Below are 25,424 nucleotides of genomic sequence, written 5' to 3'. Positions count from 1 at the left end.
AGGAGAGAGAGCCTCGATAGAGGGAATACGATCAGGGCCATTTATCCTGCATGTCCATCGCAGTCTTGAAAGAGTTCAGGACGATGATGTGCTGACCCGAACCCTTGATATACGAGATGTCACCAGCAGAGAAGACTTTATGTTGGCGAAACGGGAGGTATTCACCATACTTCTTGCCCGGTTCTTCTTTCCGAACACCTGCGTTAGCACTGAGGAGATATACTTCGACACGGGCAAGGCAAAGGTCAAGCCAAGTGGTTATGCTAGCAGAGGACCAGAACGAGATTGTGTAGTCCTATCAATTGGCTGGCCAATAATGTGACAGTACACCCAAACTCTGCGTAGGCTTCGTTATTTTGTCCGTGATCAAAGATATCATCAACCTCCGAGTAAGCGGAAGCCTGCAGGTGATAGACTAATCAAAAACTGGAAAGAGTATCACCGGCCGGTAGCAAATTGGTGATAGGTAGGAGTACCGTCATTTCATCCATGTCATACTCGGATTCGCGTCACTTTGCAGCAAGCCCTAAATGGGACAACTTCGGGTGTGGCTACCATGCGTCAAGCCTGAGGTGTAGACCACAAGCGTCTGCCAGAGTACTCAGTATGCACTGTCAACAACATGGAACAGGAAGATATGTACAATTGTATCGCGATGTGACATCAAAGTCGATCCTGCACTATGATACAAAGTTCAAACTATGACGGACCTAGATTTCAGGTATGAAAATCTCCGCTTGCCTCTGATTTGCGATTCATCTTAATAGTTAGCATCCTGCTCAATGAGCGTGACGGCTCTTGAAGAGCGAGGTTTAATGGAACACTTGAAGGGTTTAGGGTGGCTAGAAGGATATATAGGATCAGCGCCGGAAGTGATCAGATATGCAACATACCTGATTGTGCCTGACAATGGATCAACCTCAGGGATGATCTCAATACCGTTCTCGACGACCTTCGAGATATCGAACACGGCTAGTGACATCGCAGCGGATATCCAGACAGAGGCCTCAGCGAGGTGAATACCTGTAAACGAAAATCAACTGAACGTCAGAATACAGTTCGGGAGTCAGGCATACCTGGACAAATACTGCAGAGCAGAAAGTTAGCATGGCACAAAAACCTGCTGCATGCTTACCGTCTTCCAAAGCCGAAGCAGATCGTGCGTGGGTCTGTCTCAGGCTCCTTGCCTAAAAAGCGTTCAGGATTGAATTGCGAAGGGTTAGCGTAGTTCTTCGGGTCATTCAGCATGAACCTGCCATTATATTCTGTTCAAACATCGAATATGGGAAAAAGAATGTACTGACCAGATGTTAGTCATGACCATGGAACCTTTTGGGATGTAGTACCCGTCATGGATATCGTCCTCAGAGACGCAGTGGGGGAAACCTGACATTGAAATACTGCTCGGCAACTAAATAATGCGTTCAATGAAATACACAAACCGGTAGGGATAACAGAATGCCATCGTAGGGTCTCTTTAACAAGCGCTCCGATGTAGGGTAGAGAGTCTTGGTCGGCGAAGGAGGGAAGACGATCAGGACCGATAACAGCATCTATTTCAGCCTGAGCCTTCTTCTGCACGTCAGGGAATAGCGTCATAGCTAGGAAGAACGCATTGATAGTAGAAACAGTCTGGTGGGAAAGTGTGGTGCTCTCAGAAGATGATTGTCAGAAATAGAGAGCGAGGGACCAACAGTGTCAAAAGCGCCGGCGTATAGGGTTGCAGAAGACCATTTCACACTGTGCTCGTCTTCCGCTGACAAACTACCGCCTCTCAACAGATTCGAGGTGAAAGACTCTGGGGCGGTGCCAGCAGCCTGTGAAAGTCAAACTTCAACGCACACTCGCAGAATTTTAAATGATCGTCACCATCTGATCCACGACGAACTTGTGCGGTGCAGAAATCAATTCTTCGAGGTCATCGTGCCACTCGCGGGCCAGACGCTTGAAGCCAGCACCAGGCATCCATTCGGGGACCTTGACCACTAAAATGGTGAGACCGTTTGAAGCAGATATATGAATGCTAGTATGGCTTACAGAATGGCACGACATCAGCCATGAAAGCGCCAGGAGCGGTGGCACGCGACCACTGGTCCATAACGCGGTCTGCAAGGTCAACGAAAGGATCGTCGTTCTCTTTCACCTCGTACCCATGAGAGATGCGCAGGATCACGGCGCCAGCAGTGCTATAAAAATGAAGATCATGTCGATGCAATGATAAATGATACGTACTGTCGAACATGCGCCTGCAGTTGATCGGGTTTCGCGAACACATGCTTGAGGAATCGGTGAGTCTCGGCTTCCTCGACCTGGCTGTATACGCCCACAGCGGCGCGGGTGCCAATGACGCTGTGGAAGTTTTTGCGGTACCGGCGTAAACGGTCGCCGTAAGGGAGGAGAGGCATAACATTTTTGTAACCAATGAGTTCACCACCAACAGGCAAGACAGGACGGTCGGAGTAAACAGTGCCCCTGTTGTCCAGCATGTCCATCGCAGTCTTGACGGAGTTCAGCACTATGATGTGTTGACCCAGGACCTTGATATGCGAAATGTCACCTGTCGACAAGACGTTGAAATACAAGAGTGTGTGAAACAAGAGACACTCACCATACTGCTTGCCCCACTCTGTGAAGGTGAGCCAGGGCTTTATGTGGGGCATGTCCAGGACATTCCCGATGAGAGGCCACCCCGGAGGACCAGGGGGATATGGAGGGTTCTTCTTGTCGAAGACCTGCTTAAGCAGATATACTCCGACACAAGCAAGGCATAGGTCGACCGCAGTGACGTTGGTGAGGGCCAACATGATCTAATACTAGGTGAGGACAATCAGCTCGAGAGTGGGGTTGTAGTGAAACTTGAGCTTGAAGGATCAGATGAGAGGAGAGTCACGAGCTCGACTTCATTATCTGAACCAACACCGGTAGGGAATGTCTCGCTACCATTAGGCCCACTTCGGAAGTCTGTGAATAATTCGGTGATAAGTACTAGTAATAGTAACTTGTTGCCAGTCCGAAATTGTTCGCCTCCGTACAGCAAGGTACGAGCAAGACCGGAGCAAAGCATGGATCTTACATAATAAGTCCTCGCTTACTAGTATAGCCGGTATGCACTCCCCTCTGATGAGTATACCTCTTTGAGCAACTTTCGGGCGATAAAACTAATATATACATTGATATCTGAGTTGAGTATTTTCCGAGATCATTCATATACCTTATCGAATGGTTAATAGTCAGGGGGACTCTATATATAGATCTCTCTACATGTCCGATGGAACATTCGTTCCCTATTCATCTCAAACCGGAGTGCATCCGAACCGTGGAGCTCCTGCATCCAACCTGCGATGAAGACTGTTTCCACAACACCCTCGATCTCCGACTCGTATGTATCCTTCAACGTTGCAACCATGATGCATAATGTGCCATTTTCGCTATTTGACCGACTTTGACATTGTCCACTTCTTTAACAGACACTCTCCCAGGTCCAATACTGCTAGTTGGTGATATTCAGCCTCAACGCTTAGTACAATCATACAAATTGAAGTGTCTATCATGCCGAACAGTTGTCAACAACACGTGCAGCGTGGCAGGCACAACATAACCTGAACTCTCAACCCTGTGCACGCAAGGTGCGTAATCAAAAGCTAGATCATGTTGTTGATCTATATATGTTTTCTGCATACGCAGAGCCCGTACGAAAGCGAGTAGGTGGCGAGCTGTCGACAATAATACCGTGTGCAGAAGTTCAGGCAGCACAGCGCGCCTGACATTTTTGGAGACCTGGCATAGTGAAAGGGCAGATGAGTATGGGTCTCGGGTGTAAGGCACATATTGAGCGAAAGGTGGTGTGCCGCATGCTTGAAGACGACGAGGGCGAGGTTAGAAGGTCGTTAAATCTAAATGAAATGGGAGTAGGAGGTTCCATAATGCGCGAGTAAGAGACCTTGAAGCTGGTTTGACTCAAGGCTTTAATTAGGAGGTTTTGATGTGGCTCAAGGTGCGTCACAGCCACGTCAAAGTAGCTACGCCTAGTGACCCTTCGCGAGGCATCCGGCTGAATGTACTCTGTTTCTTGTTAAAGTCGAGCAGCAAGTAGTATTAGGCAGTGATCGTAGTCATAAAAAGAAATGGTCGCGACTAAGCCCGAACGCACACAGCACCCTGTCTTGGATGTGCACGTCTATACAAGTACTACCATGCGCGTAACTAGACTGGTTGGTGATTCCCTGCATAGGCTTTTTGAACTATCAGAAACGGATAACTTTTGTGAGTGACTAGGGGGTAGCACTCACTATGCATTCCTCCAAGATGGCACTGGAATTTATGATGCCCTCGTACACAGTCTTAGCGACAATCTGTGGTAAATGCACCGATGGAGCATTATCAACAGCGCCCTGGATCACCTGCTCATTCCGAGACGGAACGTTGACATCTGAAACTGTAGCCTTGGAGCGGGTCGCTTCTCTAACGTACGAAGCTCTAAGGTGCATAAATCTCAGTGATGTGAAGAATCTCTTTTAGACCGCACCTCGTTGACAATAGCTGCAGTAACTGTGTATCAACGATGTCCAACTGTACACGAATTTCGTCTAGCGAAGAACAGCATGTCGTGCCGTTTGCGAATTGGATTGTTGGCTCGCCCCATGGTACGGTACGGTTGCCAGTGGAGGATGGTAAAGAAGGGAGAGGGGTGAAATAACATTTTTAAGAAGGGTATGAGGTCCGGGAGGACGCCACGACAAGACCGATGATTCGAAGAGCAACAAGAAAACCTAACATCCTGATTAAAGTCAATTGTTGGTCTCTTTCGAAGGCCAGCGATCATGAGTGCAATTTGTCAGTGGGCTACGCAGAAAGACCAAGGGTCTCACCGGCCATAAGACAGAAAATGGAGACAACGAGGGAAAGGCTGGGACTCGCTATAATCAGCAACATACATGGAAGCGAGTAGAGGTGACTCGGACCTGCGCAATGAAACGTTAGTTGCCTGCCGAGTCAGCATGAATCATCGCTAACCTTCAAAACTCCACTCGAGTCTATCACAAGATTCATACATGGCGATAACAGTGAGATCACAAGCAAACACTAACCGCAACATTCGACGCATCACAAACCATTTTTCCATGTTTCTCCCATTCTTCCGCATATCTGGAGGTCCCTGCGGAGCCTGTGAAGAAGAATGAGAAGTGGTGAGTGAAACGCTCATCGTGAAGTTGGGGGCAGAGAGGATGTGCGGATACTAAACGCATTCCCATTATATGGGACGGCATCATTCCACAAAACATTCTTATTAGCGTCCATATTGACATGTTATGTAATGAATGCGCGCGCGCCATGTGTATTGACTTTCCTGGAGCACCTCGCGATCTATTGGAGGGCATCCCTACTTATCAGCATCAGCCTCGGTAAATGTAGCGCCGCTTTATCGTCATCATGAGCTCTGCAGTTAGGGTGCCATCGCAGTCCACATAAGCAGTATTACTAAAGCAAAGTAGTCCAAGTTAGCCCGAGGTTGGATTAAGGAAGAATACTTACGCGTGCATGGGCCAATCACTCAATTGCCAGGAAACTTTGCGTTTGGTGTCGGTCTTATCCATGTAATATTGATATACTCTGTGCATTAGCCAGAGCAAGTAAAGAGTAGTCATGTATAAACTTTAGTATGCCTTCAAATGAGTGGGAATGATAGACCTACTCCCCAGGTGCAAGAATGTGCGATACACACATATCGAGGCGTAGAGGTTGCATGGCATCGGAGCCAGGTGACGGTTTGTTGGCCTGAATTTCAAGTACAGCATTTGGGCGCACTGCCGAGCTATCTCGAGAAATACCAAACTCAACAAGCCAATCCCCTGTCAGCATATCCACATCAAAGCGTAACACCCATATACGTCCTTGAGGGAATCAGGTGTTGGTATCAGTACGAAGAACAAACCAAAAATAAATAAATCATGTACTACATACCCTGGGCAACAAATTCTGCTTCCAATTTCCGTGCAATACGCAGACGCTTCTGGAACATCCTGAAGACAAAATGAACAGAGAAGGTGTTTTCGTTACTGTCCACGCTCAGGGTATCCCCTCCATGGACTTGAATGTCATCTCGCGGACAACCCAACATGTGTCTCGAAGACCTATCCGTGGCTAATAGTACGCAGTGAGTTACTTTTAGGACATCATGTATGTATCTGCACGTACAATCAACCTCATTGTCTCCCAAATGCAGTAGCATAAATGAATCATGGTCGTTCGCTGCCATACATGCAAGACGCAAGTCGGCAGAACAAGCACGTGAGAATTTGGGAATGAATTTAACAAACTCCAGAAGGGCTTCTCGCCGGTTGTTTACAATCGCCCAATACAGCGCTGTGTGGTTCTCGATATTGGGTTTTTGGAGCAGCTTTGAGAACTCTGCTGCTGGGAGAGCAGCAGTGCAGGATTTGATATTCGGGGCGACAGAGGAAACAGCAAAACCAGGAGAAGAGACAATTTCACGGATCAGAGATAGAGCAGAAGTTTGGCGGCGTTTTTGCTTGGATTGTAAGAATGAAAATACTGATTGTTTAGACCGGATGGAATCTTCTGACACGGACAGATCATACGAGGGAGGTGGGTCGGAGCTGTCATCGAAGGCTAAGGTGGCCATCGTAAAGGAGACAAAATAGGGGCTGCCGCTGCAAAGCATGACCAATTGGTTTAGAGGCTCTGGCGGAGATTATTTTCTGTGTCGATGACAGTTACAAGTTGCACACCTTGCTCATCATTGCGTTAGGTGCATAAACGAGTTCGCATTTGTTCGCCAGCCTCCTCGCACGGCAGTTGCATCCCACATTCAACAGCAGCTATCCCCACACCCAACACTGCAAACGATCACCTCATTTCCTTCTCATCAAATCCAACTCATGCACGGCGCGACACTGCTGAGCTACTCACGGGCACCTCCTACACATTTGTGCTAGGAGAAGATGGATGGATAATGGGACCCAATCATCGGCTCTTATTCTGGGTACCACCGGCTTCTCGAGATCCATTTTATACTCCTCCGACTGCATTAGTGATACCCAAAGGTGGTGTTGAGCTTGATTTGAGTCGTATGGCACATGGTACACACTGGCAGGACTGCTACAAGGAGTGACTCCCCAGTGCTTGTTTTCCGTTCCTCGCAGTTAATCAACTCGATCCTTATAGCTCTTCATCATGATAGCCTTGTTCCGGTAAACTAATTGGCGGAGCCTCGCTGATGATGTTCACGGCGAAGCCTTGGCCGTTCTTTAGGTTCGCGGTCGTGTCTTTGAGGCTGCCCGTAGCATCGTGGTTGATCGCGAATGAGATGACAGGCGGGTAGTTCGTGACCTATGAGACGAAGATATTAGACCATTAAAGGGACCCGTTGTTTGTCGCATTGCTCACTGTGTTGAACCAACTGGCGGATGCAAGCCAGGTAGTAAGCATGCAGAGTATGTTAGATTATGGAAGTGTGTCTTACCTGAAGGGTGCCAGGTTCTCCACCCCATCCTCGCTGATCGTGGATACGAGTGACATGGGACGTGGTAGAATGCCTGAATTCAAGAGCTTGTTGAGATTGCTGTCGATCGCGGTCACGATCGCGGCTGATAAACATGCGCTGATTGAGAAACAAATAGAGGCGATGTTGAGTGGAAGGAGGACATAATGAGTGTACAAGGTATCTGGTTTGGAGTAAAGAGAGCACCATGGGTCGGACCTGCCAGCGATAGATCAAAGGCGTGTTAGCTACAAGACGAGCAGTTTGATCAGATCAAAAGCCCACTTTTTCGCCCACTTTTTTGTTCACTCAACGTCCAGAGAGAGTCGGGGTCGATAAAGTGACAGTCCTCATGCTGACAATTTCAATATCAAAGAGGTGCTGACCCGGCCATACGCGCTAACATTGGGCAGCTCACAGCTAAGATGAGCATCTGAGGTCAAATTTGAACATTATGATACTATAGAAAATGTATTGTTCGAACCGCAGGCGCTGCAGACTCACTGAATGATCATGATGAGATTAAGGGTTACAAGCATTGTTCATACCAAGCATGAGCGACTCAAGGTCGGTCGAGTGTCTCACTTTTCTCGTCTTTCCATCAACTCCACGAAATCAACTCCTTCGCGGTTTGAGCCTGGGAGGTGGTTGCGCGATGATGCGAAAGAAATCGTTGATGGGGTAGGTGACGAGCAATGGGACGGGAATGGTCGACGGTCACCGGTTCACTTAGAATAGTTGTTCTTTACTATGTAGCAGCACGCAAATAGTATAAGGGGAGAACTTTGAAAATTACACAGACTGGGGCTGCAAAGAGACGGACGGTTGACGCTTTTAATATTCGCACGAGGGTTTACCAGTGCGCTTATTGCGCCTACTTACCAGCGAGCCACCGTCAAAGACATTCTTCGCAGTCTGAGTCGAACACCGTGTCCATAGCCACCTATCATTATGAAGCTGATATGAATGTCCCAGATCAGTTCGGCAACCAGCGCATTTGGAACGCATCGAGCGTGTATCATGGACTATTGACGATGCAAGTTGGTTATATCACTGACTAGATTCTCAAGCCCGCATCTATAATTTGAACTGTCCTAGGAAAAGCTCTAAAAGTTAAATTTGAAGGACTCGATACGGACTACACATTACGCCACAACGAAACCCCCTCTAGCAAACGAACGGTCTCCCAACTTGGCCATTGGCGTAGGCTTCAGCGATGAGCTATTATCAACCACTGACAGTGAGACGAATGTCAGATGCGAAGACACGAACACTGACCTTTATCGACACATAAGTCCCAGCGACACAGATGAAAGTGCCGGAAATAATAGTCAACACTGCGAGTGTGGTCCCGATTGGTCGTCGTTTGAGCCCGTCCAAGCCACCCTCGAGATGATATGCGTCATGCAACCAGAAGCATCCGGCCAAACCGTACGTGTACCATGCGGCAAAGAGGGCTGCCGTGATGCCGATTAGGTAGGAAAATATCGGAACTGCGATGGCGAGAATTGCAGCCATAGCTGAGCGCTGAGCCTGCAAAACACAGCAGAGTCCAAACCGTCCACCCGAGTAAGGTATGCGAATGGACGTGCTCTGAATGACGAAATATCGAACAAACACAAGCTTTGCAGCTGTATAAGTGTATAACCCGGAATAGAGAATTAGTGAGGACTAGACCAAACAGCAAGGCATCACTGACAACAGGAAATTTGGGAGAGCAATGGCGAACGCTGCCTTTGCCCATACCGGAGGAAGAGAAAAGAGGACCGGGGACTGGACTGTGTTTCCAATGTAGACATACATGACTCCGCTGAAAACAACATAGAATACTGGAGCGAAGTCCTGTAGACACCATGCTGCCTGAAAATGGCCTTCAGTCACAACATCGAGTACAGGAGCGTTCTGACCTTCATAGCGTCCTCGGGTTTGCGCATCTCAGATATCAAAATAAAGAACCTGTCATAGGTCAGTTTCGGCAGGAATACCATGCCCAAAGTCATACATGAAGTGTCCTAGTAAAGTAGTGAGGAATGTTGATTAACATCGCAAAATTCCGCACCTGCATATGCAAAAACCTAATGAGCAGATAAGCAACGCTAAGTTACTCGAAGATATAAGAAGGTACCCACAGGATTTGTGACAGCCAAGAAAGCATCGAAAAAGTTACTGGAGGCAGCTACTGTCAAAGATCGTCCGGGAACTGGGTTCACCCCTGCTCCAATCATTGCAATGAAACCAGCTACGGCAATGACTGCTGCACTAAGAACACCCATCCATGCCAAGCGATCCAGTGTCCGTGGTAGTGAAATCAAGAAAGCAACGGTGCCAGTAATGATGACCAGATACATACTACACATGCGCTGATTCGAAAGCGTTGACAGTGCCTGCTGGCTGGAAAGTAGTCCAGAGCCCTGTTTGTGATAATTCAATTGCGACATAGTATTCCAGTTAACTCGATGACGCACCAAACCAAACACAACGAAAGAAACAGTTCCGAAGGCAAGCACTTCCCGAGCCACAGGTCCGAACATAATGTATCCAGCATCGCCTAGAGTATCTCAGGTGTTTGAAAATCACCGATGACAGAATTTATTACCCATAGTATGCACATTGGGATGATTCAACTTGAAGTCGATGAGCAACTTGGCAGTGTACAGGCCAAAAATACCGAGAAACACGATTAGAATGACAGCGGGCACAATGCCTGAAGATTTGTACCCAGCATAGCCTAGAGTATCTGAGGTGTTTGAAAATCACCGACGACAGAATTTATTACCCATAGTATGCACAATAGGATGATTCCACTTGAAGTCGATGAGCAACTTGGCGGTGTCCACAATCCCTCCGCGAAGTCCACCTCGACGTTCGACACGGCGTCAGTAAAATGTCGGATCTCGTCCCTAATCGAAAGTTTAGTGAAGATCATGAAAGCGCTATAACCTCAGTCGTAATGTCCCCTGAAGGACAACGAAAGATCGCCGGCTCGTACGACAGGACGCTTCGTCTGTGGGACTTGACGACAGGCATTATATTGAAGAAGATGGAGGGGAATCGCCACAAAGTGCGGGCATTAGCGGTATCACAAGATGGGCAATTGATAGCAAGCGGTGGCGATAAGGGAGAGATCATCATCTGGCATGGAGAAAGTTGGGAGTATCTCGTCCAAGTAATATTGCTGATGGTCGCTGCAACATGGCAGATGCAAAGAAGTCCAGTACTTGGGTCAACTGTGTTCGGTATTCGCCATCCGGCAAACTTTCGGATACGAAGGGTTTTCATTAGTGACTGTAGTAGAAGCGCTGCTTCTCCAGGTCTTCATCACCAATATAGCCGCTCGCAGGAAAATGGCCTGGGACATCGGCACCTCCGAGCGGTGTTTAAACTCCGCTCGATGCTTCGAACTTCGAACGGCCATGCCAATCATTAATCAATATCAATCCCCGCCACCGCCTAACATTGAATGCTGCACGCGTGGGCTGGTCACTGCCACAAAAGTAAGCATAATCATCAAATTATTCTTATATTATATCCATAATCCATTTCTTCAGGTAAGGCACAACATGTGTTCGAGAATGAACGTTTCTGCCATGTGACATAGCTCAACAATTATACTATCCATGCTGTTGGTGCAACTATTGTCGTCTGCGCAGATGACCTCCATAACTTCGATGCCCGGTCTGGTGAGAGTAATCATTTTCTGTCAACCTCAAGTCCCGCTAATCACGTTCACAGTTGGTAAGTTTCTTCATTTCATTTGAGTCCTGCTCAACGATGACACTGTCCATCCATTGACAGGAAGTCAGTATGTTATCCGTCTACAGGATACTAGTGCAGTCTGGGATTGTACAAGTCGGAGTAGGCAGCTCGCAGGTGCGTGGTTTTTCCAACACTATAGCTCGAACTCACGGATTTTCTGCTGAAGGTACTACCATTAAGAATGAGACGGCAAGAAACATCGACATTTGCGCTTTGTGAAAACTTTCATGTGGCATATTGATAGTTAGGACTCAGGATTGTCGCCCCTCCCACTGTAAGACATTTTGCAATATAAGGGCCAGTGATGATTCCCTCCTCGACACTTTGAATGTCTTTGACCGTGGCTCACTGGTAAGTGGGCGCAATAAGCAGCCCTCGTGCGAATATTAATGCCTGGCAAGCCCCTATTTTCAACCTTACTCTCCTTTTGCCCTCCACCACCATGGCCCTCGATAACAGTGCATCCCCCGTCTCCGACACACCTCCCTCGTATGATGCGATTAATACATCGGTATCAACAGATTCCACTAGGTGTAAACGATCAGTATTTTCATTCCTACAATCCAAGCAAAAACGCCGCCAAGCTCTAGTTCTATCTCGCATCCATGAAATTGTTTCCTCTCCTGATCTCAACGTTTCCTCTGTTTTGTCGATTATCAAATCCTGTGCCGCTGCTCTCCCAACAGCAGAGTTCTCCAACCTACTTCAAAAACGCAATATCAAGAGCCACACGGCGCTGTATTGGGCGATTGTAAACCACCGGCGAGAAGCCCTTTTGGAGTTGGTTAAATTCATTCCCAAATTCTCACGTGCTTGCTCTGCCGACTTGCGTCTTGCGTGCGTGACAGCGAGCGACCACGATTCGTTTATGCTACTGAATTTGGGGGACAATTTCGATTGTAAGTGCAGGTGCATAATGTCCTGGAAGTGTGTTATTCGACTCACTGCGTATCATCAGCCAAGGATAAGTCTTCGAGACGCATGCTGGGTTGTCCACGAGATGATATCCAAGTCTATGAATGGGACACTGCGGACCGCAGCAAAAACCATTTCTATGTTCATATCGTCTGCAGGATGTTCCAGAAACGTTTGCGTATTGCACGAAAAGTTGAAGTCGAATTCGTTGCCCAGGGTATGTGGACCGTGACTTTGGCTTGTTGTCCATGCTGATACGAACACCCTATGTCCTGAAGGACGTATTTGGGTGTTGCACTTTGATATGACACAGAAAGAATACTGGTCTTTCGAGTATCATCTTTCCAATGATAGCTCGCCAGTGTATCATCAAGATGCCATATTTGAGATTGAGGCCCACAAACCGCTACCTGGCTCGGATACCCTGCAACCTCTATGCTTTTATTCGGGCGAATCGTGCAAGCTTGTACCTGCCAAGTAGGTCTATTGATCCCACTCGTCTGAAGTCAACGCATGCTGAAGTTTACTATCATTCTTATATGGCTACTCTTTACTTCCTTGCTCCGGCTAATACAGTCTATTTTACCCTCTCCTGTTTTCGGACATCATAGACAGAGTTGGCTGGCGATTGAATGAATGGCTGATGCACGAGTAAGCGTTCTTTCTCAGTCTTTCCCTCTTGTGGTGCCATTCATTTACATCGTCGTGATGTCGCACTCATGCTGATTCGGACTGTTTTTCTTTAGCAATAGTTCTTATGTGGACTGTCATGGCACCCTAACTGCAGGGCTTACGATGACAGTAAGATAATGCTACCCCAGGTACGGAAGACCCTACCTACAGTGCTAATGTAGTAGGCAGAACAGCACTGTCAGACAGAATGTGGCAGAACTCAAGATGTACTGCTACAGGCTCTCTACAATGTCTAGGTCCCGAGGTCATCCTCTCAATTCATTTGACGCGTTTTGTGGCAAGTTCTTATATACGATGTCTTGTACAGTATTGTGAATTACAACAAGAAGTGTCTGTACACTATGTCTACCGTCATCTTTTCCTAATCTTCTGTCGCAAACAACGCTCGAATGTCTCGTCGATATCGCACTCTTGACAGTGGTATGCGAATGTGCGTAGGTCAAGTACGGCTTGCTCCAGCGTGCGCGTGAGGTGGAGCGAATACTAAACGGGTAATTCACATATCGTCGCACATAGTCCTTTCCCAGTGATGTGGGTCTACTTCGAGCATATCATCAGGGTCACGTCTCGTATTCGTTCTGGATACTATCGCACTGCAAATGGTGATACACACCGCGAGAGCTTTGTGGCGCGTGCATCGGCGAAAATAACACATTTCCTCAAAGGCTTTTGGGTCTGGTCCAAATTCTGGATTGCTTCGTTGCTCGGTGTTGGTTTCCAAATACGTTCAGTGGTAGGATATGCGACGCTGAATCCATTCGTGAGTGTTTAGTTCCTTGTTCTCCGCACTCACTCACACATCAATTGTCAGGTCATTCACAATCATCCTTGGCTTGTGTTTGTGTCTACATTATCGCTGGCTTATCTCACAACAGTTCTCGCTCTCACCCTTCCCACTGACGAAGCATGGCGTCATCCCTGCTCCAGAACAGCAAAAGCTTTCTATCCTTCTCCATCAGTATGTTCTGACATGGGTGCTGCTCGTATACACGACATCAGCCGTCGCGCTTGGGGGAACATATTTCACAACTGCCTGGAACGCGGTGGTTCTCCTTGGCGCCATACTTGCGTGTGTGGAAGGCATGGCTGGCGCTCGGGGATATGAAGACGAAGAAGAAATCGGAAGGCAAAGGCGCACTCTTCCTCGTCATTCTTGGAAAGCCAATAGTGAACACCGAGGGGGGGACAAGTAATCAAGACGAGGCGGAGTACATGAAACGCAAGTATTTTGATGCTCGGTAGCAAAGTCCCGTCGTCCTTCAGTGCTTCGGCATATCTGAAGGTCCCTGCAGAGCCTGTGAAGAAGATTGAGGAGTGGTGGGTGAAACACTCATCGTGAAGTTGGGGGCGGAGGGGATGTGTGGGTAAACGGATTCCCATTATATGGGACGGCATCGTTTCACAAAATCTTATTAGTGTCCATATTGATGTACCTATTAGCGTCATGTAATGAACGTGCGCGCGCCATGTGTATTGACTTTCCCGGAGCACGCGATCTATTGGAGGGTATCCCTACTATCAGCATCAGCCTCAGTAAGGGTAGCGCGGCTTTATTGTCATCGTAAGCTCTGCAGTTAGGGTGCCATCGCAGTCCACATAAGCAGTATTACTAAAGCAAAGTAGTCCAAGTTAGCCCAAGGTTAGATTAAAGAATAATACTTACGCGTGCATGGGCCAATCACTCAATTGCCAGGAAACTCTGGGTGTGGTGTCGACCCCATCCATGTACCATTTACATACTCTGTGTATTAGCCAGGACAAATGAAGAGTAGCCATGTATGAATAAGAGTAAACTTTAGTATGCCTTTAAATGAGTGGGAATGATAGACCTACCCCCCAGGTAGTAGAATGTGTGATGTACGCATATGGAGGTGTAGAGGTTGCATGGTATCGGAGCCAGGTGACGGTTTGTTGGCCTGAATGTCAAGTACAGCATTTGGGCGCACTGCTGAGCTCTCTCGAGAAATACCAAACTCAACAAACCAATCTCCTGTCAGCGTATGCATACCAAAGCGTAACACCCATATACGTCCTTGAGAGAATCAGGTGTTGGTATCAGTGCGAGGAACAAACAAAAATCGTGTACTACATACCCTGGGCAACAAATTCTACTTCCAATTCCCGTGCAGTACGCAGACGCTTCTGGAACATCCTGAAGACAAAATGAACAAAGAAGTTGTTTTCGTTACCGTCCACGCCCAGGGTATCCCCTTCACGGACTTGAATGTTATCTCGCGGACAACCCAACATGCGTCTCAAAGACCTATCCTTGGCTAATAGTACAGTGAGTTACTTTTAGGACATGATGTATATGCACGTACAATCAACCTCATTGTCTCCCAAATGCAGTAGCATAAATGAATCATGGTCGTTTGCTGCCATACATGCAAGACGCAAGTCGGCAGAACAAGCACGTGAGAATTTTGGAATGAATTTAACAAACTCCAGAAGGGCTTCTCGCCGGTTGTTTACAATCGCCCAATACAGCGCCGTGTGGTTCTCGATATTGCGTTTTTGGAGCAGCTTTGAGAACTTTGCTGCTGGGAGAGCAGCAGCGCAGGATTTGATAATCGGGGCGACAGAGGCAACACCGAAACCAGGAGAAGAGACAATTTGATGGATGAGAGATAGAACAGAAGCTTTACGCTTGAATTGTAGGAATGAAAATACCGATTGTTTAGACCGGATGGAATCTTTTGATACGGACACATCATACGAGGGAGGTGCGTCGGAGCTGTCATTGAAGGCTATGGTGGCCATCGTAAAGGAGAGACAAAATAGGGGCTGCCGCTGGGCCGTCATACTATTCTCTCGGCTCTATCCGTTTCTGCGTCATGCTGTGTTGAGACTTGACATCTACGCCTTCGTGACTCCATGAACACAGAATGTTAATGAGGCCTCGAGGGCCGGCAGCCGACCGAAGGCGAGTCCATATAAATGATCCATGCTGATCCCAATCAGAGCGCTGTATAATCTTGCAATGGATACAATGATATTGCATTCAAAGAGCAAGTTGACATGTAGCGCATGTAACTGCGCGCGTGTTCAGTGATTGTCATTGATCCTGATAGTTGTAGTAAAGGATATCAGGTTTGAAAATCCATGATCATTATAATGTAAAAAGTACTGCTTGCCAGTCAGTTATAAAGGTCTATCTTAGGGATAAGAAATAGCGACGGACTCTATCTCGCCAGCTGGATGCTGATACCTATATTATCTATGGTATGTGTTGCCCAGAAATGGTAAGCCACCCTCGTTCTATTTTATGGTGATGCGAGAGTCTTCAATGCTTCCTGTATCTTTGCCTCCTCCATCTCGGCAAGCACCTTTCCGACAAACTCCTTAGCGCCAGCGATGTTGCCAGCTCGCTTTATCTGGAGTGAGGCTTGGGAGACGCGCCCAAGGTAATTTGTAGGAGTGGTTTTCTTCATCTGGATTGGAATGATAAAGTGGGGCACTTAAATTCCGTTCTTGATGAAGAGCTTGACTATACGTAGTGAGGACGGACTCAGATGACTAAGGTGGTGTTGTTGATGCTTGTTGATACGGTTCCAAAATTAATACTCGCACATGTTTTCCTCACAGACAGACTCGGAGCTCCCAAGACCGGTAGCTGGATCAGCAAATTTGAAGGATATCTCATCCTACGTTACGCTCTGCTCTAGGCACTAGACTGCTTTTTTATGCAGCGCGTTTGAGACATCCCTTGTGATATTTCTCATCTATATTGAGAAGGATCAATAGAGATGTCTTGCAAATCCGAAGCTTTCAAGTCCATCACCTGGGACAAGCATGTCTTGAAGGGCGAAAGTGTAAGTCATAATCTAAAATGCACATTCACTACATAATGCTAATGCTACCAATACTAGTGGCTAATAACGAGCATCGTCGAACTCTTCGGTTATTGACGCCCAGGTTGCAATCATGTAACGTTACTCAGGTGAGCAAGTCATCTCTTTGTGCCAGTGGCATCCTGACACGCCTGACCATGATGCATGATGACCATAACCTGTTACCTTTCTAATAGGTGCCGCCTGCATCACATCACAATGACAATGGGCACCGCATCACGACAATACTATAGTATCCCTAACACTCACCATAATCAACCGCGCCTGCTCCCTTGACACCGCCACCCTCCTCGCTCTCCGTATCTCAAACTCAGGTTCTGTCCCATTGAGTTGCACGTACGACGGCCGTTTCGGAGCTCGTACATTGATTGTGCGTGGTCTATCTACGAATATCGCGTCAGCACAACGACCGTACAATAAAGAGCGTGCTCACAGGCCTGTTGAGTCATATCTTTCAATGCTAAGTTTTGACGCGTAGCTGCTGGCTGGAAGACACGTTTTGCTAGGAATCACACTTTTAAACTCGAGGATGAATACTTCGAGAGCTGTGGGTGAGCTCCACAGCACGAAAATAGTGGTCCAAGCAAACGAACAAAAACTTTAGTGGCATAGTGAGTGGCGCCTGCTTTGCTTCCACGCTTTATCGTCCACAATTGCTTGTACACTAGGTATTTGCTTAAATACCTCTTTCCCGAACATGAGAAGGTCATCACTCGCTCCCCTCATTTGCATTCTAAAATCTTAGCTTGCCTCAGATAGCTCCAGGACTTTTATCCTCTTACCATATAACATAGAAATGGGTCACGCAGATCACAACCCCATGGATGCACAACGTTTCGACCCCCTGCGGCGCACTAACATGGTTAGTATTTCCTTTGGTCTCATTGTCCTGCGTTTCTTAACATTATTGCTTGTCTCCGTGTCATTTTTCAGAGACTGGTCTCGCTTTTCAAAACCCACACTTCAGATTTGGGGCTGGGCCTCTGCGTCGGGACCGAGCAAACGAGTGTGGGTGATGTACGGTCGGACCATGAGGTTGTAGTTGGTCTTGTCGAGGGAGGAGGTTTCGATTTGGAGGGGTCGTGCCCATCCCCTACGGACACATGCACTACACGCGCCACTTCCTCTACGCCTGACGACGTATATGACCCCGTCGACATCGTTGTCACACGCACCATCATCCAGCCTGATCCCAATCCCCGTCATGGCCCTCGTATGCTATCTCGCCCACAGATGGTGGTTAGGCGGATGTTCTCGCGCTCGCCGTCTTCTACAAACACCTACTCTCTCTCTCAATCTTCATCATCATCTGTGTCACCGCGATCCACCCCTCCTTCATGCTTCAAGAGCCTGGTGCTCCAGGCGTTCAACTGTCTCAGCACATCGTCAGCTTTTGATAGCGATGTGGATGATATGAAGGCGCACAGGATGAGGCCTGTGTTGCTGGTGATTGTTAAGGAGACAAGGGAGAAGTACGAAGATGATCGGGCATTTAAGGAGATCGTCGGGACTGTCTTTCCTGCTGCTGGCGTGAGGGGTTGACGCTTGAGCTTGGTCTTTGCATAGCGTGGGGTCAGATGGTTAGCAATGGTTTTTGCTGCAGCTCTGTATTGCGTACAATGATTCCATATTATATTACATAACTAACTTAATATCTGGGGAATGTCTGTACACTTTTATTGATGTGTATTTTATAGTAACTTGCTTGTCATCCATCTTGTGTATCTACTTCCGTGTTCACTATGCAAGTGAGTGTTATGTGAATATATATTAGCCGCGCATGCTTTGGTTTTAAATGTTGAGAGTAATAAGCATCCTTCCAGCTGGTGGTACGCTGTACAGTGGCTATGGGAGTTTTGTACCCAAAATGGTAGTTTGCACGCGCGTCATAGGCCCGGGTATACTTGTACTCATTTGAGATCGATTTCAAACGTTCAACACAGGTCTTCGCTGGCATGTGAAAGCAGTTGGATTATATGTATGCATTTTGTCGACGAATATAAAACCTAAACGACTTCGATGGGGATACGCGCAAATACTGGCACTCCCAAAAATGACGGAGCCGAACGAAGCCAAGGTTCAAGTCCTCTTGGACATCATCAACTCCTCCGCACACCAAGCAATCGCGGAATACAAGAAAACTGGCCATGGAGTCCCTGGTATTGACGCAGGCACCCTCCATCCCCTCGACTTCGCGACGGATGCACTTGCCCTCAGAAAGGCAATTAGGCTACTCGAGGGTGCATGCGAACAATTGAACACCATACTGGCTCCCCCCCAATACACGGCACATAATGTAAGTATCGATTATAGATAACCCTACATGCCTCGTTTCTCATCTTCCCAGTTCATTAATAATTACAATTGGGCGTGCATAGACGTCGCCTTGCAATCACGTATTGCAGACGTCTTGGACAAACACCCGCAAGGTCTTAGTGTGGATGCGTTGGCTAATGCAGTCGACCACAGTAAAGCCAAGATCGCACGCGTCTTGCGAGTTTTAGCCCTCAAGGGTTGTTTCAAAGAAGGTAATATACATAATACTTTGATTGATACTTCTCTCTGAAGCCCTGGATGTTATACAGTTAAGCGAGACGTATTCGCAAACACGCGACTCTCCCTCATGCTCAAGTCAACAAACAACGTCGCGGCTTATATAGGTCAATTCCCAAAACATGTTGCGGCTCTCTATGGGACTATGATGGACAAAGAGTTTGCAAAATCAGGCGAGGTTGAAAAACCCCCTCGAGCATCTAATGTCAGAAAGGAAGGCAACAACAACAGTTTCTGGGAGACGGACGTGAGTTTTAGTCATCATACTGGCCTTTCATAGCTTACCATAGTGTATAGGGCGAGAGACTCGATGTGCGTGAGGATTCAGTATTCAATATTCATCCGCTCTTGACTGGCTGACGGCTCGCATAATCTTATACACAGATATTTCACAGAGGCATGGCGGGCTATTCTGAGATTCAGTGCTCGTCTGCGGTGTTGCATTGTGAGCAATCACCGTTTTTTCAACCGTCAGCACGATTGAAGCAGGCCATAAGATTACCCTTGGGACAATGTATCCTCTGTGGTGGATGTCGGATCTGGAACGGGAGCCATGTCTATTCCTCTGACGAAAATGTTCCCTCATCTCAGAATAACCAATCAGGACCTCCCAGGAGCTTTAGAGATGGCAAGAAATGTGAGTTCAGATATCAGGTCCTCACCCAACGGACAAGTTATGTTTATATTTGATCAGGCATGGGAGAAGAATGCTCCTGAGGCGCTGCTCGGCGGGCACATAGAGTTCGTGCCATTGAATTTCTGGGAGGAGTCGCCTGTTGTCGGAAAGGATGTCTACTATGTAAGTGCTTGGTTTGTTCTCATTCAACGCGGGCTGCTCAATACTCTGATACAGTTGAGGAACATCATTCACGACTGGCCGGACAATGAGTCGATGGTGATTCTCCATAATATTCGCAAAGTAATGGGACCAAACAGCCGAGTGTTGATTCGTGAGTCAACTGCTTTTCAAAGTGGTGTTTGCTCCAGAATCAATATACTGCGATAGATGAGTGCGTGCTCTTGCGCAACTTCGAAGAGCCTGACGTAGGGGCTAACGAGTTTAGTAAGGTGAGTTCAGAGTTTAGCTGGATGGCTCAGGTGCCATGATCATACTACATTCAGGATCATAAGGCACCCGACGATACGTTGTTGAATTTCGGTAGTCACACAGCATACCAGCTTGACCTGCTCATGTGGCTTGCTTTCAATGGCAAGGAGCGAACCTTGAACGAATTCAAGACTATTGCGCAAGTTCCTTCCATGCCTGTATACGTCGACGATGTTTGATCTGTTATGATTTGCAGGGCCAGTGCAGGTCTGGCGCTCACCCAAACCTATGATCTCGTAGGGACGATGCTCTTGGAGTTTAGAATCGCTCAGGACTGATGCCGAACACAATCTGCGATCTTCTGTTATTGTACTTTTACCCTCCCCAACCGATCCTCCTATGATTCAACGAAGACGATAACGACAAAGGAAACTTAGTCCTCTGATGTGTTGATCGCGATTGATCAAGACTGAGCCGGTCCTTACAGCCAATCATCACTGAAAGCTTCCCTAGTGGTTCCATCCGAAGCTTCTACCCCTGCTGAACAATACCCATCGTGTGCTTATCCTCAAAATTGTCTGCGATATCGAGACGCCGTATACTAATGCACTTTCTACTCTACCCAGTGTTGTCAGCAGGTCCAGAGGCAGTTCGATCCCGTGCCTTCTTCTCTATTGTTTGCGATATCGCATTGCGTTGACCGTATCCAGCGAACAGACATATTTGTAGGTAGTAGACGCTCGAGGATTTGAAACACGCGCTTTGGGGGATCGTCCAAGCCTGAAAACGGGTTTCTTATCTGGTGCAGCATGAAACAGGGATCCACGCATAAGAAAAGAGCGAAAGATTTATACTTCACGTTTGAGTAAGGACAGCCGTATTGAAAAATGACCCACGTTGACTTGCTACTTCAGCGTCAACTGCAATAGAATGAGCTGAACGCGGCAATGAGAGGAACATGTCATGGCTCAGCGCTTGTTGCTACAGTTTTAGATATGTTGCGCACTTTGAGTGCATCTTGTAACAAAGTAACAATTTGGACGAGGATTGTATATGAAGGAGACATACCTCCTCCTAGTGATCCATGACATGAAATCATGCAGGGTTCAGTACTCAGTCCCGCATCAGCGCGCAGCAAGTACTGCTGCTACTGACGCGCCCGAGGTAATTTTTGAGGGTGATTAGTTACGACGTACTACAATTTCAAATGACTCGGACGCGAGTGGAACGAATTGCAAATATACAGCCGCACTGAGACAGAGAGGCTTGTACATAGTATTGAAACACCAGCTAAAATACAAAGCGCTGCGGCACCGTACTCAGACTCTTCATTAACAGACGACGTCCTTCGGTTCACCCTCTCAGTACGCAACGAGGAAGTATACTGTACTTCAACACAATCTGCGACGCATGCGCAACCGCATCTCTGGTAAAATCAGCGTCCTTGTCCATGAAACCAGTACGAACATCATAAGTACCACAGTCATCCACTTAAACAACTCCAAAATCAGACTACACGGTGGGTATCTATAGAATTGAATCCAAAGTATGATCTACTGTACACTCGGTCACGTCTAAACTGCAATTACAGTAAGTTGAGTGTGTCAACCATCTAGTTAATCTTGTGCATGTGGTCAGCGGGATGAGGAGTTATGCCAAGATGAACTCGACTTGGTCGACCATGGCCTCGAGCTGCTTGGCAGATTGAAAGGTAACAACACCCATAGCCGTAGACTCGGAAGGCAATGATTGGCGCTGTCTGGGTCCTCTTGACTCCTGCAGTGTAACAACATACCATCTCGGTTGCGAAAGTGAAGGGCGGATGGCCGGACGCGAAACCACGAGCATGTAGTGTACGGTATAATGGACAAGTATTGACTTTGGAAGCAGGCGGTGAAATTGAGCTTCTCTCGAACTAGGTAGGGTAGATGAAGAATGTTGGTGTGTTATTCCCAGTGAGTTACAGGAGAACGATGGGTCGTGCTGCTCATCTTGAAGAACAAGGAGTCAATGTAGTTGCTTGAGGATTCAGATGGTGGCAATTCAGGCAAGGCTCCTTCATCCTGGAGATGACGTGTAAGTGGATGCGAGGATAGAAGACTCGGAAGCACCGCAGAGTTTGAATATGTTGTCATTCGCCGATAACACGCTCTTCGCAAGATTGGAGATCCTTGGCAAGTGCCTCTCCCTCTTACGTAGCGGCAATCCATATTGACTTGCCACTTCAGCATCGACTGCAATGAAATGAAATGAGCTAAACGCGAGCAGGGTCTGGTAGACTAACTCATTCTTCAGGCCCGGGGTATGTCATGGCTCAGCGCTTGTTGCTGTGTTAAGCACTTTGAGTGCAAAGTAGCAAAGTGACAATCTAGATGTTGTGTTGAGATGGACGAGAATCGCAGGAATTTGAGTGACTTCTATGGTACAATAACTTGAATATGCGTGCCACCTCTGTTCAGAGTAATCTCCGAAACTTGCGTGTACATGTGGGAGTTATGTACCCAAAATTGGTACGGGCGTCATGACTAGGTAATATGCTTCTTTGCTTGTATCACAGGTCTTTGCTGGCAAGTGAAAGAACCCTCGATATGCGAGATCTCACCAGCAGAGAAGACATGATGTTGGCAAAATGGGAGGTACTCGCCATACTAGCTGCCCCACATAGTGAAAGGTTCTTCTTTCCGAACACCTGCGTTAGCATTGAGGAGACACAGGCAGGGCAAAGGTCAAGCCAAGTGACGTTGATGAGTATCAACATGGAGCTGCTTGCTAAGAGACGGAAGAGCGTATATTTGATAAACGGTAAAAGAAGTCGAGCTTTATATAGATATCACGGTGGTGACCAAATATAATTCAAATTCAGCCGCGACCCCACTCCGGCGTCCGCCCCAGACTACGATGTATGTCAATATTTGCTGCTGCATCATAACTAGATGGTATATCCAACATTCGAGATCGATTTCAAACGTTCAATTCCAACACAGGTCTTTGCTGGCATGGGAAACCAGTTGGATTATATGTATTTTGTCGAGGAATATAAAACCTGAACAGATACGCACAAGTACTGGCACTCCCAAAAATGACAGAGCCAAATCAAGTCAAGGTTCAAGTCCTCTTGGACATCATCAACTCCTCCGCACACCAAGCAATCGCAGAATACAACAAAACTGGCCATGGAGTCCCTGGTATCGACGCAGGCACCCTCCACCCCCTCGACTTCGCGACCGATACACTTGCCCTCAGAAAGGCAATCAGGCTACTCGAGGGTGCATGCGAACAATTGAACACCATACTAGCTCCCCCCCAACACACGGCATATAATGTAAGTATCGGTTAAAGATAACCTTACATCCCTTGTTGCTCATCTTCCCAGTTTGTCAATAATTACAATTGGGCGTGCATAGACGTCGCTTTGCAATCACGTATTGCAGACGTTTTGGACAAACATCCGCAAGGTCTTAGTGTGGATGCGTTGGCTAATGCAGTCGACCTCGATAAGGCCAAGATCGCACGCGTCTTGCGAGTTTTAGCCCTCAGGGGTTGTTTCAAAGAAGGCAATATACATCATACTTTGGTTGATAATTCTCTCTGAAACCTTGGATGTCACACAGTTAAGCGAGACGTATTCGCAAACACGCGACTCTCCCTCGTGCTCAAGTCAAAAACCAACGTCGCGGCTTATATACAACGTCATCGAGATTTCGCAAAATATGCAGCGGTTCTCTATGAGACTATGATCGACCAAGAGTTTGGAAGATCGAGCGAGGTTGACAAAACCCCTCGAGCATTTGCTCTCAGAAAGGAAGGCAAAGACGACAACTTCTGGGAGATGGACGTGAGTTTTAGTCATCATGCTGGCCTTTCATGTCTTACTATATTGTATAGGATGAGGCACGCGATGTGCGTGAGGATTCGATATCCAATATTCATCCGCTCTCGACTGGCTGACGGCTCGCATAATCGTATACACAGATATTTCACAGAAGCATGGCGGGCTATTCTGAGATCCAGAGCTGTTCTGCGGTGTTGCATTGTGAGCAGTCACCATTTTTTCAACTGTCAGCACGATTGAAGCAGGCCATAAGATTACCCTTGGGACAATGTATCCTCTGTGGTGGATGTTGGGTCTGGAACGGGAGCCATGTCTATTCCTCTGGCGAAAATGTTCCCTAATCTCAGAATCACCAATCAGGACCTCCCAGAAGCTTTAGAGCTGTCAAGAAATGTGAGTCCGGACATCAGGTCCTCGCACAACGGACAAGTTATATTTATATTTGATCAGACATGGGAGAAGAATGCTCCTGAGGCGCTGCTCGGCGGGCACATAGATTTCGTGCCATTGAATTTCTTAGAGGAGTCACCTGTTGTCGGAAAGGATGTTTACTATGTAAGTGCTTGGTTTATTCCCATTCAATGTGGGCTGCTCATTACTCTGATACAGATGAGGAGCATCATTCACGACTGGCCGGACAATGAGTCGATGGTGATTCTCCATAATATTCGCAAAGTAATGGGACCAAACAGTCGGGTGTTGATTCGTGAGTCGACTGCTTTTCAAAGTAGCGTTTGCTCTAGAATCAATATACTGCGATAGATGAGTGCGTGCTCTTGCGCACATTCGAAGAGCCTGGCGTAGGGGCTAACGAGTTTAGTAAGGTGAGTTCAGAGTTTAGCTGGATGGCTCATGTGCCATGATCATACACTCAGGATCATGAGGCACCCGAACATACATTATTGAACTTCGGTAGTCACACACCACACCACCTTGACATGGTCATGTGGCTTTGTTTCAATGGCAAAGAGCGAACCTTGAACGAAATCAAGATTATTGCGCAAGTTCCTTCCATGCCTGGATACGTTGACGATGTTTGACCTGTTATTCACAGGGCCAGTGCTGGTCTAGCGCTCACCCAAATCTATGATCTTGTAGGGACGATGCTCTTGGAGTTTAAAATCGCTCAGGACTGATGCCGAACACAATCTGTGACCTTTTGTTATCATACTTTTACCCTCCCCAATCGATCATCCTATATTCAACCATAGGCGCTGCTATATATAATTTGAAATTTGAAATACGACTCTCGTGATCACTATTGATCGATATTTA

The 25,424-nt window shown here is 47.3% G+C and overlaps 11 protein-coding genes across 11 annotated transcripts; 5 read left to right on the top strand and 6 right to left on the bottom strand.

The window, feature by feature from the left end:
- Positions 1–284: 284 nt before the first annotated feature.
- HD556DRAFT_1276275 (cytochrome P450) lies at positions 285–3,061 on the bottom strand. Its single transcript, XM_041299235.1, has 12 exons — positions 2,609–3,061; positions 2,233–2,557; positions 2,038–2,186; positions 1,870–1,985; positions 1,695–1,817; positions 1,443–1,632; positions 1,305–1,386; positions 1,136–1,252; positions 1,077–1,087; positions 894–1,023; positions 477–842; positions 285–426 (listed from the first exon to the last, which is right to left on the bottom strand). The coding sequence occupies exons 1-11, from the start codon at positions 2,802–2,804 to the stop codon at positions 761–763; spliced, it is 1,521 nt and encodes a 506-aa protein (XP_041155572.1). The 5' UTR covers positions 2,805–3,061; the 3' UTR covers positions 285–426; positions 477–760.
- A 928-nt stretch (positions 3,062–3,989) lies between these two features.
- HD556DRAFT_1403921 (uncharacterized protein) lies at positions 3,990–4,875 on the bottom strand (the record flags this gene model as incomplete). The annotated part of the gene is made up of 5 exons (XM_041303901.1): positions 3,990–4,241; positions 4,286–4,476; positions 4,526–4,632; positions 4,735–4,769; positions 4,869–4,875. 5 exons carry the CDS (start codon positions 4,873–4,875, stop codon positions 4,204–4,206), a joined length of 378 nt encoding a protein of 125 aa, XP_041155571.1. The 3' UTR covers positions 3,990–4,203.
- A 778-nt stretch (positions 4,876–5,653) lies between these two features.
- On the bottom strand, positions 5,654–7,127 carry HD556DRAFT_862260 (uncharacterized protein). Its single transcript, XM_041311865.1, has 5 exons — positions 6,931–7,127; positions 6,750–6,879; positions 6,196–6,702; positions 5,962–6,141; positions 5,654–5,891 (listed from the first exon to the last, which is right to left on the bottom strand). The coding sequence occupies exons 3-5, from the start codon at positions 6,680–6,682 to the stop codon at positions 5,689–5,691; spliced, it is 870 nt and encodes a 289-aa protein (XP_041155569.1). The 5' UTR covers positions 6,683–6,702; positions 6,750–6,879; positions 6,931–7,127; the 3' UTR covers positions 5,654–5,688.
- On the top strand, positions 6,875–7,123 carry HD556DRAFT_1221684 (uncharacterized protein; the record flags this gene model as incomplete). Its single annotated transcript, XM_041296815.1, has 1 exon — positions 6,875–7,123. A coding segment is annotated over one exon (249 nt), but the record flags the coding sequence as incomplete, so codon positions are not given.
- HD556DRAFT_862388 (uncharacterized protein) lies at positions 6,948–7,903 on the bottom strand. Its single transcript, XM_041311866.1, has 6 exons — positions 7,787–7,903; positions 7,666–7,720; positions 7,484–7,607; positions 7,408–7,420; positions 7,109–7,350; positions 6,948–7,043 (listed from the first exon to the last, which is right to left on the bottom strand). The coding sequence occupies exons 2-5, from the start codon at positions 7,709–7,711 to the stop codon at positions 7,180–7,182; spliced, it is 354 nt and encodes a 117-aa protein (XP_041155568.1). The 5' UTR covers positions 7,712–7,720; positions 7,787–7,903; the 3' UTR covers positions 6,948–7,043; positions 7,109–7,179.
- A 765-nt stretch (positions 7,904–8,668) lies between these two features.
- Positions 8,669–10,173, bottom strand: HD556DRAFT_1529974 (transmembrane amino acid transporter protein-domain-containing protein; the record flags this gene model as incomplete). The annotated part of the gene is made up of 8 exons (XM_041309440.1): positions 9,967–10,173; positions 9,631–9,912; positions 9,561–9,576; positions 9,504–9,513; positions 9,409–9,457; positions 9,184–9,361; positions 8,780–9,132; positions 8,669–8,722 (listed from the first exon to the last, which is right to left on the bottom strand). The coding sequence occupies exons 1-8, from the start codon at positions 10,030–10,032 to the stop codon at positions 8,669–8,671; spliced, it is 1,008 nt and encodes a 335-aa protein (XP_041155567.1). The 5' UTR covers positions 10,033–10,173.
- Positions 10,174–11,699: 1,526 nt separating this feature from the next.
- On the top strand, positions 11,700–12,427 carry HD556DRAFT_1245257 (uncharacterized protein; the record flags this gene model as incomplete). Its single annotated transcript, XM_041298520.1, has 2 exons — positions 11,700–12,156; positions 12,216–12,427. 2 exons carry the CDS (start codon positions 11,700–11,702, stop codon positions 12,425–12,427), a joined length of 669 nt encoding a protein of 222 aa, XP_041155566.1.
- A 2,267-nt stretch (positions 12,428–14,694) lies between these two features.
- On the bottom strand, positions 14,695–15,625 carry HD556DRAFT_1447910 (uncharacterized protein; the record flags this gene model as incomplete). The annotated part of the gene is made up of 3 exons (XM_041307359.1): positions 14,695–14,897; positions 14,959–15,138; positions 15,187–15,625. 3 exons carry the CDS (start codon positions 15,623–15,625, stop codon positions 14,695–14,697), a joined length of 822 nt encoding a protein of 273 aa, XP_041155565.1.
- A 1,773-nt stretch (positions 15,626–17,398) lies between these two features.
- On the top strand, positions 17,399–18,721 carry HD556DRAFT_1403895 (uncharacterized protein). The gene is made up of 5 exons (XM_041303900.1): positions 17,399–17,421; positions 17,476–17,578; positions 17,650–18,464; positions 18,529–18,586; positions 18,660–18,721. Exons 1-3 carry the CDS (start codon positions 17,414–17,416, stop codon positions 18,256–18,258), a joined length of 720 nt encoding a protein of 239 aa, XP_041155564.1. The 5' UTR covers positions 17,399–17,413; the 3' UTR covers positions 18,259–18,464; positions 18,529–18,586; positions 18,660–18,721.
- Positions 18,359–20,768, top strand: HD556DRAFT_862105 (S-adenosyl-L-methionine-dependent methyltransferase). Its single transcript, XM_041311864.1, has 12 exons — positions 18,359–18,464; positions 18,529–18,586; positions 18,660–19,012; positions 19,064–19,244; positions 19,302–19,516; positions 19,567–19,581; positions 19,654–19,714; positions 19,767–20,068; positions 20,123–20,219; positions 20,276–20,337; positions 20,392–20,516; positions 20,574–20,768. Exons 1-12 carry the CDS (start codon positions 18,459–18,461, stop codon positions 20,653–20,655), a joined length of 1,557 nt encoding a protein of 518 aa, XP_041155563.1. The 5' UTR covers positions 18,359–18,458; the 3' UTR covers positions 20,656–20,768.
- Positions 20,769–23,202: 2,434 nt separating this feature from the next.
- Positions 23,203–25,420, top strand: HD556DRAFT_861934 (S-adenosyl-L-methionine-dependent methyltransferase). The gene is made up of 11 exons (XM_041311863.1): positions 23,203–23,639; positions 23,691–23,871; positions 23,929–24,152; positions 24,203–24,217; positions 24,290–24,350; positions 24,403–24,542; positions 24,600–24,704; positions 24,759–24,855; positions 24,912–24,973; positions 25,025–25,149; positions 25,204–25,420. The coding sequence occupies exons 1-11, from the start codon at positions 23,397–23,399 to the stop codon at positions 25,283–25,285; spliced, it is 1,335 nt and encodes a 444-aa protein (XP_041155562.1). The 5' UTR covers positions 23,203–23,396; the 3' UTR covers positions 25,286–25,420.
- Positions 25,421–25,424: the final 4 nt, after the last annotated feature.

The sequence above is a fragment of the Suillus plorans genome (genome assembly GCF_016647745.1).
Source record: "Suillus plorans strain S12 chromosome Unknown HD556scaffold_69, whole genome shotgun sequence".
Classification (NCBI taxonomy): Eukaryota; Fungi; Basidiomycota; class Agaricomycetes; order Boletales; family Suillaceae; genus Suillus; species Suillus plorans.
Note: the sequence above shows the minus strand (reverse complement) of the source record. Positions and strands in the feature narration are given on the sequence as shown.